At 44.9% G+C, this 16,621-nt stretch overlaps 1 protein-coding gene across 1 annotated transcript; it reads right to left on the reverse strand.

The window, feature by feature from the left end:
* FAM3B (FAM3 metabolism regulating signaling molecule B) lies at positions 1-16,017 on the reverse strand. Its single transcript, XM_035115077.2, has 8 exons — positions 15,659-16,017; positions 9,668-9,811; positions 8,905-9,028; positions 6,790-6,848; positions 5,377-5,427; positions 4,857-4,944; positions 3,459-3,591; positions 1-138 (listed from the first exon to the last, which is right to left on the reverse strand). Exons 1-8 carry the CDS (start codon positions 15,678-15,680, stop codon positions 55-57), a joined length of 705 nt encoding a protein of 234 aa, XP_034970968.1. The 5' UTR covers positions 15,681-16,017; the 3' UTR covers positions 1-54.
* Positions 16,018-16,621: the final 604 nt, after the last annotated feature.

The raw sequence follows: 16,621 nt of genomic DNA on the forward strand, positions 1-16,621 counted from the left end.
TGTGGTAAAAATGCAGTGCACTCCTTTGTTGATTCATCTTGAGAATCCAGACCGTTAGTTTTTTGGAATACAGCCTTCTATCTGGACTTCAGCTGGCCAGCCATTATATCGATTCTTTTTCGCATCAGAGTGGTTGATCTGTTTAAAAGATAAATATAAATAGCAATTCAGTTCATGGCTTCAAAATAATTTAATTGTGTGAAAATCTATCTATTATTGCCATAACAAGAGAAAATAGTATGGCTTCCAATCAACCACAAGTGGGGGCACTTTAGAACGGGGAAGAGCTGCAGCTCAATGGCATAGCATGTTCCTTGCATGCAGATCCCAGATTCAATCCCTGGCATCTCCAAGTAAGGCTGGGAATAACTCTTGTCTGGAACCATAAATAGCAACTACCAATCAGTGTAGACTAGGGTGATAACTTTTAACAACCTCATTTCCCTGTATCGCAATTTGATAAGCTTTCATTAAAGATTAGATAAAATCTTACTTTCAAAGAGATTTTATAAAAAAGACCTCACGCACAAAATGATTTAAAAAAAAATTATCAGTTTTTCTGACCATTTTTGAAGTCACTGTAAGCAGATATAAAATTGAACCCAAGCTTTAGAGCAGGGGTCCCCAAACTACGCCCCCCAGGCCGGATGCAGCCCAATTGGCCTCCCAATCCGGCCCGCGACGACCCCCGCTGCCCCCGCCCGCTCTTACGGCGCGCGGCGGCGATCTTCAAAATCGGCAAAAAATCGCCGAAAATCCTTTGTGCGCATGCGTATGGGCCTCTCCCGACCCAGAAGAGGTCATTTCCGATGCACTTCCGGGTCGGGGGAGGCCCATACGCATGCGCACAAGCGATTTTCGGCGATTTTTTCGACCGTGTGCGCATGCGCACGGGCGCGCACTCACCCGCCCTCCGGCCCGCTGCGCGCGCACTCCCCTACCCTCCGGCCCAAAGCCCGGTAAGTCTGGGGACCCCTGCTTTAGAGTCACATATATACAACATTATATAGGGTCATCAAACACACAAGGAAGCTTTTTTTAGCTGCAGTATCAGTATAGACGCCGCTAGAGGACGATGTTTTGCTACCTCTCCTGTAGGTTCTTTTCCCAGCATGTCTGGCAGGGTCTGCTGGCTGAGTTTTGAGGTCCCAAAAGGGGGCTTTTACCTTGCGCAGGTGTGACATTTGTATACCCTATGTTGCTAAGAACACTCCCCATTGTGGAATGTGGTGTTGTGTCCAAATTTGATACGAAATATATACAGAATTGTTAATAAAATTTTATGAAATGGTAAAACGGCATACAAAAAAATTAAAAACGGTTTGTGCGTAACCTTTTTAAATATTTCAATGGAATATACCTCATTTTAGTCATTAATAGGCAAAAGTTCATCCATTTGTGCTACAGGAAATAATTTTTGAGAAAAAAATGAAAAAGCCAGCACCCTAGTGTAGACAATACTGAACTAGATGGACCAATTATCTGAGTCAGCATAGGGCAGCTTCCAAAATATACAATGGAAGCAATCCACCCCTTTTATCACTAATGTTTTGGTAGGTTTCTTTTTTCTTTTTTTGCAACATCTTAATTCTATTTTGTTTCTGCAGAAAGACATACTAAGTAGCAGAAAGAAAGAAACTTTCTGACAATAAAAGCTGTTCAACAGGAGAACAGAACATGGGCGTAGGCAGGGGGCAGGAGGGGGCAATTGCCCCCCCCTAGAAGCAAAGGCTGAGGGGCGCAGGAGTGTGGCAGTCCCAGGCTCCCGCTCCCGTCGCGAAGCTCCAGAGTCGCGCAGGGAACGCGAGCCTGTGGCTGCCTCCTCCGCGCCTCCCAGGTCTGGAGCTTCGCGCCGGGAGCGGGAGCCTGGGGCCGCCTCCTCGGAAGACCTGGGAGGCGCAGGCCATGTGGCCCCGCCCACATTTCCACTGTGGCCCCTCCCCTCCCTCCCCTTGCCCCCACCCCTTGCCCCCCCTAATTTTGATCCTGGCTACGCCCCTGGAACAGAATCCCTCAGAAGCTGGTGGATTCTCCTTCACTGGAGATTTTTAAGCAGAGGTTGGAGGGGCCATCTGTTAGGGATGCTTTAGTTGAGATTATCGTGTTGGAGGGGGTTGTACCAGATCATAGAATCATAGAGTTGGAAGAGACCACAAGGGCCATCCAGTCCAACCCCCTGCCAAGCAGGAAACACCATCAAAGCATTCTTGACATATGGTTGTCAAGCCTCTGCTTAAAGACCTCCAAAGAAGGAGACTCCACCACACTTCTTGGCAGCAAATTCCACTGTCGAACAGCTCTTACTGTCAGGAAGTTCTTCCTAATGTTTAGGTGGAATCTTCTTTCTTGTAGTTTGAATCCATTGCTCCGTGTCCGCTTCTCTGGAGCAGCAGAAAACAACCTTTCACCCTCCTCTATATGACATCCTTTTATATATTTGAACATGGCTATCATATCACCCCTTAACCTTCTCTTCTCCAGGCTAAACATACCCAGCTCCCTAAGCCGTTTCTCATAAGGCATTGTTTCCAGGCCTTTGACCATTTTGGTTGCCCTCTTCTGGACACGTTCCAGCTTGTCATTATCCTTCTTGAACTGTGGTGCCCAGAACTGGACACAGTACTCCAGGTGAGGTCTGACCAGAGCAGAATACAGTGGTACTATTACTTCCCTTGATCTAGATGCTATACTCCTATTGATGCAGCCCAGAATTGCATTGGCTTTTTGAGCTGCTGCATCACACTGTTGACTCATGTCAAGTTTGTGGTCTACCAGGACGCCTAGATCCTTTTCACATGTACTGCTCTCAAGCCAGGTGTCTCCCATCCTGTATTTGTGCCTTTCATTTTTTTTGCCCAAGTGTAGTACTTTACATTTCTCCTTGTTAAAATTCATCTTGTTTGCTTTGGCCCAGTTGTCTAATCTGTTAAGGTCATTCTGAAGTGTGATTCTGTCCTCTGGGGTATTAGCCACCCCTCCCAATTTGGTGTCATCTGCAAACTTGCTCAGGATGCCCTCAAGCCCATCATCCAAGTCATTGATAAAGATGTTAAATAAGACTGGGCCCAAGACAGAACCCTGTGGCGCCCCACTAGTCACTACTCTCCAGGATGAAGAGGAGCCATTGATGAGCACCCTTTGGGTTCGGTCAGGCAGCCAGTTACAAATCCACTGAATGGTAGCATTGTCTAGCCCGCATTTTACCAGCTTCTTTACAAGAATATCATGGGGCACCTTGTCAACTCTATAATTTACAAGATGACCCAACTCTATAATTCTATAATTCCATTACTCTAAGTTAGCCAATATGGATAGCTTTTATTTCATTTGTTTGGATGTCCATTGCAGAATATGGCTAGACTACATGAAACACATCAGTATATAAAGTTCTGTGGTTCCAGCAAGTGTTATCTACATCCATATACACTTTTGAGTCTCTTAATTTAAACAAGTCTTACCATTTCCCTTTGTGTGTCGGCTGGCAGTTCAAAACCTTTTGCTGCTATAAAGGCCCAGCTTGACCTAAATTTCAAATTCCTTATTTCTTTACTTCCTAGATCTGCTATTGCCTTTTTCGCATCCTCCATTAACCTATGTGAGAGAGAAAGGATTAATATGAATTTTGTACCTTTGACAACTCATGTTTGCTAGAAGCTAAAGTCTGAATAGTATAGGAAAGATTTCTTCCGATATTCAGATTTCTTTTCTTCCTAAAATGCTTTCTTTTAGCACATAGAAATAAAGAGCATTAATACAGTGGTGCCTTGCTAGACGAATTTAATTCGTTCCGACGGTCAATTCGTCCAACGGAAAATTCGTCTTGTGAGGCACCGTTTCCCATAGGAACACATTAAAAGTTAATTAATGCGTTCCTATGGGCTCCGGGGACTGGCGGCAGTGACGGCGCTTGCTCGCTTGGCTCCCTGGAAGGCAGGGAGACAGGCGGCAACAGCCCCACAGCTCTCCTTGCTATCTGCGGTGAGGGGAGAGGAACGAATAGGGAGAAAGCAGCCCTTCCCGTTCATTCCTCTCCCCCCCCCCGACAGAAAGCACAGATCCCGGGGGTTGCCAGATCTGTCGGGCGACGGGAGGGCAGAACGGAGGACCATCGGATCCTCTGTTATTCCCTGCCCCCACCCGACAGATCCGGCCTTTGGCTCTGTTGGGCGGCGGGAGGGAAGAATGGAGGACCATTGGATCTTCCGTTCTTCCCTCCCCCCGCCCGCAGTTCTTCCCTCCCCCCGCCCGACGGAGCCAAATGCCGGATCTGTCGGGCGGCGGGAGGGAAGAACGGAGGACCCATAGGATCCTCCGTTCCTCCCTCCCCCCCCGACAGATCCGAAGTGTGGCGGTGTGGCGGCAAAAAGGAGCTTCCTGCAACCAATCGGAAGCCAGGCTTTGGAAGTCGAATGTTTTGCAAGTTAAACGGACTTCCGGAACGGATTCTGTTCGACTTCTGAGGTACGACTGTATCTGGATCATACAGAAATTTTAGAGTTCTTACGTTACAATGCCTCAAGATACCCTATGTCTCAGTGTATTTTATAACCTCTTGTTCGTTGTGGTGCCATATAATTAAAAATATATAAAAAAATATTAAAAAATAAATTTAGAATTTTAAACAACTGTTTGAGGAAATGAGTTTTGAAGCCAAAATTTCCTCAAAATATGACATGTACACAAGACTGTGGCCTCCAAGGGGTCCATGTATCTATATAGGAAAATTCAAGTGCATTTGGTAAGATGGGAGGTAAAATTTATCATACCACCATATATTTTGCTACCTTATTTCTCAAAGTCTGAAAAGGGAAACCACTACCTATGGTAAAAACAGGGCCATAAATCTGTTTGCTTACCTTGAGCTTCCATCATCATAGGTCACCATCAGGAGCAGAGATTTCTGGGGTGCTTTTTGGACAAAATCAGCCAGTGGTCCAGAGAATGCTGTTAATGGCAGTGGAGAGAGAAACCTACATAAATGCTATTTCCCCCTCAAACATTGCATTCTTGCTCTTTTCAGACAAGACAAGATCCAAGAAAGCTTTGAGTAAAGTTTCACTCACGGCTAGAGCAGTGTGGCCTCAGTTTTAGCAAACTGGAAAAGGGATTCTCCCTTCCCCTGACATCCCTTTCCCCAAAACCTCTGCCTGCCAACTCAATGTCTCTCTTCCACTGAAAGAAAAAAGAGCAATAGGGAGAAAGTGCTTGGGATGGGAGCCTCAGTAAAGGCTGAGTCGTATGTCCGTGATCCAAACAATCTGTTGTAGATATGCAATATCAGAGAGTAGAGCATAAGTGTCATAACTGCTATTCACATGCATGAGGGTTTTTGGCAGACACTTTTATAACAATATTAAACATAGACATGCCTCTTACCTCCTTGCCACATGTCAAAAGATTTTGCATCAAAAAGCTTCCCAGTGTTATCTGTAAGAAAGAGAATGCATTAAAAAATGAAAGAAAACAAGACAGGAAAAAAATGTTTTCCTGTTACTTTCCAAAATCTCCCAAACAAAAATATTTAGTTTAGAATGAAGAGGGCAATAAGCACACATCATGCACCATGTATGCAGGTCTAGGCAGGGTGGGGACCTCTGGCCTCTTAGTCAATCCAGACTCACCAGTGCGTACAATTGCTCACACAGTGCTCACACATTGTGAGCAGGCGCGTAGGAAGAGGGGGGCAATGGGAGTGCGCCACCCCGGGCAGCGCGATCCTGGTAGGGTGCCATTGTGGCTGTCCCCGCCCCCAGAATGTGTGCCACGCCCCTGCAGGTGGCGTGGCACACCCCTTTGGGCAGCATGCCATGCCCCCGGGACGCGCGCCAGCCCCACCCCTGCCTGCTCTCCGCCACTGATTGTGAACTTGCAAGGGGGGGAGGGGGGGAGGGAGACAGAGAGACAGAGAGAGATTGTTCCAGCTGTGATCTTTAAACGGGTGGAAGAAAGTGCTGAAAAGGGTGCGCAGTCCCTGTTCTCCCATGCTGAAATGGGATCATTGAGAATACAAGGGAGGGCAATCCACCTGACAATCATGTGACACCTAAGTGACATGAGACTGACCCACCCACCTGTTAAAGTTGGTTGGTGGGGTGAGGCCAGATAAAGATCCCAAGGCCAAAAAGGAATAAATCCCTGCTCCTGGTATAGACCATTGCAAAAGTTGGCAGGGAAGATGGCAAAAATAAACAAATTTCAGTTACAGTGCCAAGTTTATTTCTAAGGAATCACCTAATCTATAACAAAATAAATCCTGAAATGCAAACAAAAAGTTAAAGTCCAGTTGGAAAAGCATGAGACTCTTTATCACAGGGTCATGGGTTTGGGGCCCAGGTTGGATGCAAGATTCCTGCACCGCAGGGAGTTGGACACGAGATGATCCTCGTGGCTCACCCCAACTCTACAATTCTAGGATTCTGTGAATCCATGGCTCCTTATAAATCACTGAATTACAAGTTGTGTCGTGTGCAAAAGGAAGAGCACTCAGGAAATCTATGATAAGCATTATAAATGAGACAAAGCAGGTCAGGTATTACTGTTGTAAATTATACATTTTATAATGGCTGCTAAAGCCTTTAAAGAGCACTTTTTATGAGTGCTCAAACACTTTCAAGACAGTAGCTCAGTAGTCCTTATGGCAATCATGGCAGATAGGCCAAGACAAGGCCAGTGGAGTGAGTGAATGGCAGAGACAAGATTCCAGGTGTTGCTTTCTTGGTTCACTGTCTCTTAGTCACTTTGACATAGCATTTTTTTAAAGCACATACAGGATTGTGTCTTTTTACTCACAGTCCACAATGGCAACATTTATTCCTCTTCCAACATTTTGACTTTCTTTGCTCATAAGTCTGAAATGGAAACACAAAGTGTTTATCTGGGAAATATGCCAGACAGGAGATGTTTTCCTGTGATGTCCCCACCCCACTCTGTCCCCACCCCGGTGGACAAAACCGGACTAGTGAGTCAATCACCTGGTGTTGCTGTGACATCAGGCGATGTTGCAACATTGAAGCTTTGGCTGTCAGGACTTTGAAGCAGTGTGGGCCTTTTTGAAAGACCTTTTGCAAAGAGCTCCACACTGCTCTTTAAATCAGCCCACACACTGTCCTTTGTTTGCAATAAGGCTTTCTAACAGTTCCATGCTGCTCTTTGTTTTTTTTAAATCATAATTTTTATTGGTTTTCTGTTTCACCCCCCCAAAAAAAACCATTTACAGCACTGTATTTCACAATCTCCGTAAAGTGTACAAAACATTTCCTCTTTCGTTATACAATATCAAATTTATGTCCTTTGTTGACTTCCCCCCTTTCTTTGCAGCCTTTATAATTTCCAATATCTTTGCACAATTATTAATCTATATACAAGTATTTGCGATTATGTATTTTTCTAGTTACACTTTTGTTTGTATATTATTGTATTATGCACACATTCTCTCTTTTTTTTTTGTTCCAGCCTCTGTTCAATATAACATCAATAAAGAGATTTTTATATACATCGTTCCGTGTCTACTGATTTGTCAATTCGGTCTTTACAATATTTTCTCAGTATATTCGATGAATTTCATCCATTCCTTATTAAAAGTTTCCTCTCCTTGATATCTAATTATCACAGTTAATTTGGCAATGCCCAGATATTCCATGATTTTTTGTCTCCACTCCTCTACTGAGGGAATCTGCTGCTGTTTCCAAACTTGAGCTAATAATAGCCTGGTCCCTGTGGTGGCATACAAAAATAATTTTTGGTCGCTTTTTTTTATATCATCGGTAACCATCCCCAACAGGAAGGCTTCAGGCTTTTTCTGGAAAGTATATTTAAAGATTTTCTTTAATTCGTTGTATATTTTCTCCCAGAACTCATTCCATGCTGCTCTTTGAACCTTCTGTTGAAACACTGCTAAAATGGATACCCTACCCCCTTCATTTCAAGTGGTTTCAATGGAAACTGCTTTCCCCTGCTGAAACAAGGTGTACTAGCAATACCCATGGGCACTGGGCGTGCACCTAGCTTCAGCAAAGGAACCATTAAAAGCTCACTTTAAGCTCCCAGTGGTTTCCTTGAAGTTACTGCCCTCACTTTCTGCCATGTTTTACATCAGGTGTAGGGCAGGTGGTCTATTCAGAAGCAAGTCTCACTTTTTTCAACAGAACTTACTCCCACCTTAAGCATATTCAGGATTGTAGCATCAATGCACTAATGGAAAAAACAAGCCACTTTTGTGACAAAACACCACCACTAGCCATTTAATCAGCGGAACACTTGAATAGGTTGAGTAAACCAACTTTAAACCAATTTCACTCTCATTGCATCCTTCTCTATGCGAATTGTAGCTTTATTCCTAGCTGGATGAATGGGTATTTGCAAGCGTCATTTGTTAGAATTTTAGTCTTTTTTCCCAAATGCTTTTGTTGTTTTTGTGTTTTTAACTGTTTATAAATATCTTGTGTGTAAATCACCTTGAGATGTTGGTTTAGAATAAATTGTAATAAAAATAAGTGTGAAGGTTCCGAAAATCATGTCCACAGGAAGCTGCCTTGTACAGAATGAGACCACTGCCCATGACTGTCTATATATCAATTCCCCAAAGGCCCGAGTCAAGGTGGTTGGGGAGTTTGGTACAGTTCCCCCAAAAGGGCCCTCTTTTCCCCAAAAAGGAATGCATGAAATAAAAATATACCGTGTCTATACTTGTACACTGAAGCAGATACAGATGGAGCGGAAAGGCATGCAGCAGTTGGAGTGATTGTCTATCCCCCCCCTCCCTAGTTTTAATAGTGTTAAAACTCCCTACCTTCTCATACCACTACAACCATCAGAAAAAGAAGCAGCTCCTTTCCATTTGGAGGTCCAATGGATGCAGTTATAAATAAATGGCAAGGTTGGCCTTAAGTGTTGTTCAGTACTCACAGCTGATCTTCAAAACAGATCTTGGCGAGGGACTTCTGACCACCACCACTGAGTACGCGGTAAGCATAGCTCCCAGGCGAACATGGAGACCAGTGGTCACATTTCAGTCTTTTCGGGAGTGGTGCTGAAAAGTACATTAGATACCATAGGAAGGCCTTTGAACACTGGGCAACCATCATTCATAATTGAAACCCAACACACAGCTAAGCATGCTAATGTCCACTAAAATTAATTGGTCTGACCATGTTTAACTCCATTTTGGATTGTGGCCAACATTTATTTTGTCATGTTGTAAATTATAACCGTTAAGTATAGCAGGCTTTTCTTCCTCAAAACATAGGGTCTTCAGATGGCAAGTCATGCTGACGCCAAAATATATATTTTCCTCAAACCTGTAGCTGCTGCCAACCCAGATCGTTTATCTGATCACCCTCAATGTTTTGCAGTCAATGAACTGGAACATGGGTGGGGAAAGACTGAGGTAAATGTAAGGTCAGGTGCTTCCTTTAATAATCAAGGAGTTGTACAGAGCAGATGTGGTGCAGCAATGATTGCATATTTCAGGTAGAGGCAAAGCATTGTTCTCACGGTCTGAAGGGGTGGGATCTACTCTACTAAATAATCAGACCAATTTTATTTGGGTAGCACAGAGACAGAACTCATTGTTGTTTTTTTGTCTTGGTTTTTTTTTTAATACAAAACTTCTACTTAAATAACTATGTGCCTTAGAATATTAATATACATGGAGAATGTGATCACATACCTTTAAGTTTTGGTTTCTCGGCAATGTTCTGAAGGTCGTTAAAAGCTGATGCTAAGGAGTCTTCAGGTATAATAGATGCCAATAGGGATCCAAAGTACCAGGCACAGACAGATGCAAAGATAAACCCTCCTAACTTCATAAAATCTGAAAACAAACAAACAAACAAACATGACAGTCAAGACAATCTATGTACATTCAGAAGGAAAAGTGGCAACTGCCAAGCTCACTGAGCCACAAAATATTGTTGCACGCCATCCCAATCGCCAGGCAGTGTGAGATTCCATGAGTTCCACGCACTTCACCAGGGTTTATGTTTCCTTTGGAAATTAGGCACAGCAGAAACTGTGATATATGGTTTATTCACACAAATATAAAACCTGAGTTCACATCATTAACACCCCAAAAAGGTCTTGTTTCTCCCATAGCCCCAGCTATGTTGATGATGCTTGCTGCAACTGATTCCCAAACAGAGCAGATGCAAGTGTCTGAAACATGTCTAGCAAAACTGTCGCATTGGGATCATCCTCTAGCCTCCCTGCTCCTTTATAGCAAACCTTCTACTACCCAAAACAACTCTTCTGTTTACACTTTTTAGTGCAGAAAGTATTGATCTGATGTGCAGAGAACTTAATTCAAGAGAAGTTTCTGGAAGTTTCTCTGTGTGAAAGAAGCAAGCAGATGGTTCGTGATGTTTGCATTACTTCTTCAGAGAAGTTGAGTACAGCTGGCTTAAAGCTGGTTCTCTTATCTCTTTCTGTCAAGGTCATACTGACCAGTGGCGGAGCTTCATGCTCCGGCACCGGAGAGCAGGCAGGGTGGGGCTGGCACGCGTTCTGGGGGTGTGGCGCACTGCCCACAGGGGCGTGGCAGGTGTTCAGGAGGCATGGCGCGCCACCGCGGGGGCGGGGCACCAGCACGGGCGAGGGGCAGCCGTGATGGCACCCTCGGGATCGTGCTGCCCAGGGCGGAGCACCCCTATTGCCCCCCTCTTTCTTCGCCCCTGATGCTGACTATAAAAGTAAGTCAGTCATAAAAGTTTTTTAAAAAGGCAAGAAGGAGCTTGGGTTTCACTTTCTCTCTCTTTTCCTTCTGGTGTAGTGTTCTGTACATAATATGCTTAGTGTTAAGGTTTATACTTATTATAAGTTATTGCAAGTTTAAGTTCGGTCTGCTGCAACTGGATTTCTTACAGACAGTGCTAATCCTGAATGTATTGGATTTGTGACCATTATGCTCATTTGCCTTCAGTAGCAGTAAAGCTCTGCTACATGAAATACAATTGCCTCTGCTCTATTTTTTGGGAATCCTGCAGCGTGTTTAAGTTTTTACTCTGCTAACTATACGTTGGAATCTGCCCTGGATCAATACTCAGTAGAATTTCAATGACAATTATGGTAGCAGAGAAGTATGGTGTTTTTGCTGCCACTGTCATAATCACAGCATAGGTCCTATATGGACTCCAGTCTCTGGTCAGTCAGATTTGACCCAAGTTTCCCTCCATCCCAACTCCCACTTTTCATTGCCCAGAGTTCCTTGAAGAATTAGGGCAGGGGTTCCCAACAAAATTTTCTCGAGGACCCCTCATTGAGCCGCTATTGTGACAAGGACCCCCATTAATTCCTAATCCTAAAATTAAAAAGTGAGAGCCAAATTAAGAGTCCTTTTATATTTTATATTTATACGTTTTTTACAGTTACAACAGAGTACTCCATCAGTATACAGTTAGTTTTAATTTTCAGTTCTTAATGAGATAAGTTAAATCTGTCCTTTGAGTCCATTATTTCTGAAATATTAGGTTCCAAACTTGAAACTTTCACTCTGAAATCCGACCGCATGTTGAGCCGATTCCTATATTTGTTTTTCATGAAACACATGAAAATGCTTGCTTTGTTTACAAACACTACTGTTTTGCAAAGAGGCAGCGCGCGCCAGGGAGGAGGGAGGGGAATGGAGAAGACAGGGTACCTGCGCAGTAGCGCACAAATGAAGCCGACGCGCGCAAAGCATCTTGGGGAGGTGAGCGTTAGTAGAATGCGCGCACTGCCTCTTTGCAAAACAGTAGTGTTTGTAAAGCGCCACCTAACGGCATACAGCAGAACTACTGCCTCTATCTAATTCTAGTTTTGCACTAGACTCTGCTCATGCAGGAAGCGGCCAAAACAAAAAATCTGTTTTCATACGAAATATATTTAATATATTTTTTATTCTAATAGCATCTTGCGGACCCCTCTGGCATAGCTCGCGGACCCCTGGGGGTCCCCGGACCCCCTGTTGGGAACCACTGAATTAGGGAGTTTGATTAGCTACATCAGAAGGGAGAGGAGGATGCTCAACTTGGAACCAATTCGGTCAATATCCAGACCACCCATGCAAAATGAACATACAGATAAATGACACAAAGTATGCCCTGCTTTATGAGTGGGGCTGGATATCATTTGGGACAGCCCCACAATCACCCTTGAGGCCCCCAAGTCCCCCAACACAATCAAGCTCTAAGATTTGAAAAGCACGTCTGAGACCACCCTATCTATGCACGAATCTCCTTACATACAGGGTCCTTTTCCCCAAATGGGCAGGGCCGGCTCTAGGTAGAGTCCCGGTGGCGCGGGGTGCCGGGCCGGTAGGTGGGCGCTGCGCGGCAAAGCTGCGCGGAAGCCATGCTGCGCGCTGCGAGGGCGGGGGTGCCGGAGCGATCTCTGCCCCTCAGCGCCAGGGCGCCTGACCTGCTCGAGACTGCTCTGCAAATGGGTATATGTATCTGAACCCTTCTGAGCATCAAATTTGAAGGTGCTATAAAGGAACTGATTTCGTGTCCTTTTAAAGCTAGGAGTTGAATGTGATTTATTCTCTCCTGCTCATTGGATGTCTAAAGCTGGCATTTTTCATATAGCTGAGGGTCTAAATACTGCAGTTGCATTGCTCTTGCAGAACTTCCCAGATGGATGTAAATATTTGATGTTTTCCATCCACTTACTTTCACAGAAGCAAAACAGAAGAACTGTTTTTAATTTTTTTAAAATGCAAGTGTTTTGTACAACTTTTGCCAAGAGATGCCAAATTCACTTCTGTTCAGTCTGTTTTTTTCTAATTCACCATTTTAATGTATTCCTTTAAAATATACTGTAAAGAGGGAAAGAGAACAGAGGGGATCCACATTTCTCTTGGTATTTCTGTGTTAAGTATTTTGCAACCATTTGTAGAAGACTGAGTGGAAAGTTATGGATTCTATATTTACATGCCTTCTAAAAGCATGAGGACCTTTCGGGAGAATGGAGAATGACAAACGATATGGCGGGGCTTACAACAGCATGAATGGGATAGGTGTAACTGTGACATTGTATTGGCAAAAAACAGTACAGGAAATGTCCCTCCCTTCTTCCCATAAACCAAGAAAGTCATGATTTTACGCTGAAATGAACTTTTCACCCAGTGAACCAGGAAGTCGTATATACTGCATAGAATACAAAAACTGCAGTGTTGGAAGGGACCCGAAGGATCATCTAATCCAGGGGCCAGCAACCTTTTTCAGCTGTGGGCCAGTCCACCATCCCTCAGACCATGTGGTGGGCCAGACTTTTTTTTGGGGGGGGGGGATGAACGAATTCCTATGCTCCACAAATAACCCAGAGATACATTTTAAATAAAAGCACACATTCTACTCATGTAAAAACACGCTGATTCCGGCACCATCTGCGGGCCGGACTAAGAAGGCGATTGGGCCACATCCAGCCTATGGGCCTTAGGTTGCTTACCCCTGATCGAGTCCAACACCCTGCAATGCCAAAATATGCACCTATATGGGGATCAAACCCATGACGTTGGTATCATCAGCACTGTGCTCTTACCAGCTGAGCTAAAATACCATGTGGTGTCCACCTAAAGGCTGAACAATGTCTGTTTGGAATACTTGCTCATTTTTCCTCTTTATTACCTTGATTTCACAGGATAGGGATGGGAACCTGAGGTGCCCACCCAGGCCTCTTTTGTCTGGCCCTCCTCCCCAGGTCACACACCCTTTCCACAGTCATGCTTTGCACCCTGCTCAAGTGTACTTGACTTTCTCAAATGGGTCTTTGAATTCTAATCATGTGCCTAGCTTGCCTAAATAGAGGATAGAGGGAGTTGTGGGGGTATGTGTAGAAACCAGCCTATTATACAAAGGTAAAATGTACCGTATATTCACTGCCCTGACCAGTTTTGCTCTGGCCCTACCCACCACTGGCATGTGGATTCCTCCTGGAAGAGGGCCCGGAAAGTAATGTGGCCCTCGGGCTAAAAACAGGTCCTCCACCCTTGCTATAGGACATAGGACATAGTACATAGTCATTATGAATTTAGGCCTTGATCTCTATAAAACTCCAGCCACGAATCATTATGTAATGCACATCAATCTCTGACTTTTGTCTTCTGGGTTTTTTCCTGTTGTTATTCTGTCTCTCACAGCTACAATAAACCTACCATTTCTTCATCAGGCAAACGGGCAAATTTAGCAGGGGATCAAATACTCCCCCCCCCACTATACAGTGATTTGTTTGCTACATAGGGCATAATCCAAACATCCACCAACCACTAGTGGGGCTTTATGGAGCAGTATGGCCACATACACAGAACGGAAGCTCCCAGAAACAGCAGAGGGAGTGGGTGTGCACGACGATCTAGCTCAATCTCAACACACAACAGGTTAGCCTGGTTCATAATCCTGCCGATTTCAGGCCAGCTCAGCCTCTAAAAACAACCTAGAACTCTTCAGACAGGGTTCTTGATCAGGTGTCTTAAACCTTTTCAGACTGAATACCCCTTTAAAAACCCAAATATGCATTTTTTAAGATAAGAAAGAACTAGAGTCAAACCCCTGCTCCTGCCCACATAAGGATTTATGAATAAGGCAATTTAGGCAAATTCCTTTAATATCCCCACAAAAGCTCCTGGGCCTATTTGTCTGCAATATTGCAAGCTTAATTGCTTCTGGAGAAGTTCCTGTGCCTGCAAATTCCATCTACTTTGACTAAAAGGGAGAAGGTTATAGTGAAGGCAGGGGGACACAAAGCTTTGTTATACTGTATATAGAAAGGTTCAGGAGACAGACTGAAGCAGAGAGCACCCAATTACTCAGAAAAAAAACATTTTTTTTAAAGTGCTCACAAACAAGGTGAATATTGCAGCTTGGGCACACCCCATGAAGTAAATAATAAATATTATTGCTCTGTAGTGCATGTATAGTTTAAGGATTAGGAGAGCTGACAACTCCCAAGTTATACACAAAATGTTGCCAAGAGTCATTCAGGAAATAGAGCAATATAATGCACCCATACAATCTTTGTTCTGCAACATAGAAAGGAATCATTAGCTAGACATTTGGCTCACAAATTGCAACACAGGCTGCCCCTCCAAGTTGATGGGCATTGCCATTCAAATGGTGTTTGCCACATCTTGCGATTATCTGGAGTGAGACTTAACTGGGCCCCCACAATACTTACTTTATTCAAGTTGCCATCCCTGATGCACAATGTCCCTTAGGTTAAAACAGAGGTTCTCAACCTTTTAGCACATTAAGCCTCTGCTTGAATAAACCTCTGTTTTAACCTAAGGGATATCATGCAAGTTTAAATAGAGCCCATGAGGGTATGTATAGGGAGCAGGTGGGGGGAAAAATCCTTCTGTGAATGGAGCATGGAGGTTAATTTCTAAACGTGACGGGAACAGGGCTTCTTTCCCCTCATATCCCGCCTTGCCCAGTCCCCGATAAGCCGCGACTGCTCAATAGCGAGGGGAAAGCACTCTGTGTGGGCTCAGAGGAGCGCATTTTAAACACCCTAACGGTGCAAATAAGTTTGGGCTCCCGGGAGCAGATGGTCCGAGTCTCGTCATCAAGAAAGCGCTGCAGCAAGCACGGAAGTTTGCTCAGCCTCTGACAAAGAAACAGGTCGTTTAAAAAAACGAAAAGGTCGGGGGAGGGGAGGGAGGGGGGAGAAAAACTTTTGAGCTACTCACTGTTGCAGGCCGCCCGCACCATCGTCCCCCCGTCTTGCTGGGACTCTTGCTGTCCCAGGTGGCGGACGAGGAAATCCACGGCGCTCCTCGCCCTCTTGCCCTCAGCGCCGGGCGCTTCCCGGTTCCCATTGGCAGGAGGAAGCGCGACTTGGCCGCGAAGCCCTTGCGGCGGCCTTGGCACGCCCCAGCCGGCCCGCTCGGCAGCCGCCGCCGCCCTCCTCCGCCAAGCGGGCAGAGCCGGGAAGGAGCCGCTGGAGACCGGCGCCACCAGCAGAGTGCGGGCTCGTCAAGTGGCGGACGGTTGCGCTGCAGTGCCGCCTCTACCCTCGCCAGCAAAAAGGGCTTTCAGAGTGAACTTCGCGAGCGGGTCACGAGAAAAGGAGTTCCGCTGTGCTCGGCGGGGGGCGGCTCCCATTGCTGCGCGGGAGAGTCCAGCCCAGGCTCGTCTACTCGGGCGTAAGCCCCGCTGAGATGGATTGGGACTTACTCCCTAGGCCGCGAAGGGTGTTTTGAGGAGATTGACGCAGAAGGCTTCGCCCAGCCGCGGCTTCAAAATGCAGAGATATAAATATAAGATAATAAAATAAAATAAAATAAAACCTCCATACAGCAACAGTGTTTTGTGTTGTGTAGGCTCCTATTTGTTATGTGCAAATGGCATTAGATACCTGTCAGGTCCATAAATTACCATGTACCTGTAGCTGCATATATTCAGCACAAAGAACAGCGACAATTGGTTGTTGACAAAAGACAGCTGGACATATAAAGGGCCCCATTACCTTCAGTAGCTTAGGGCTTCATCAAACCTCAATCCAGCCCTGTACTGGAATAAGCAAAGTTAGTAAAAGTACAACATATTTAAACGGAAATCCACACGCTGACATTTACCCTCAGGTTACAAACACTTCAGGTTACAAACTCCGCTAACCCAGAAATAGTACCTCAGGGTAAGAACTTTGCTTC

Source organism: Zootoca vivipara, chromosome 4, assembly GCF_963506605.1.
Source record: "Zootoca vivipara chromosome 4, rZooViv1.1, whole genome shotgun sequence".
In the NCBI taxonomy this organism is placed as follows: domain Eukaryota; kingdom Metazoa; phylum Chordata; class Lepidosauria; order Squamata; family Lacertidae; genus Zootoca; species Zootoca vivipara.

Excerpts from the sequence above, each read along its gene's own strand:
- FAM3B (XM_035115077.2), bottom strand. The coding sequence starts at position 15,680 with ATGGTGCGGGCGGCCTGCAACA. Across the intron at positions 5,428-6,789 it reads AAATGTTGCCATTGTGGACT|ATAACACTGGGAAGCTTTTT; the intron begins GTGAGTAAAAAG and ends TCTTTCTTACAG. Across the intron at positions 139-3,458 it reads CCGACACACAAAGGGAAATG|ATCAACCACTCTGATGCGAA; the intron begins GTAAGACTTGTT and ends TCTTTTAAACAG.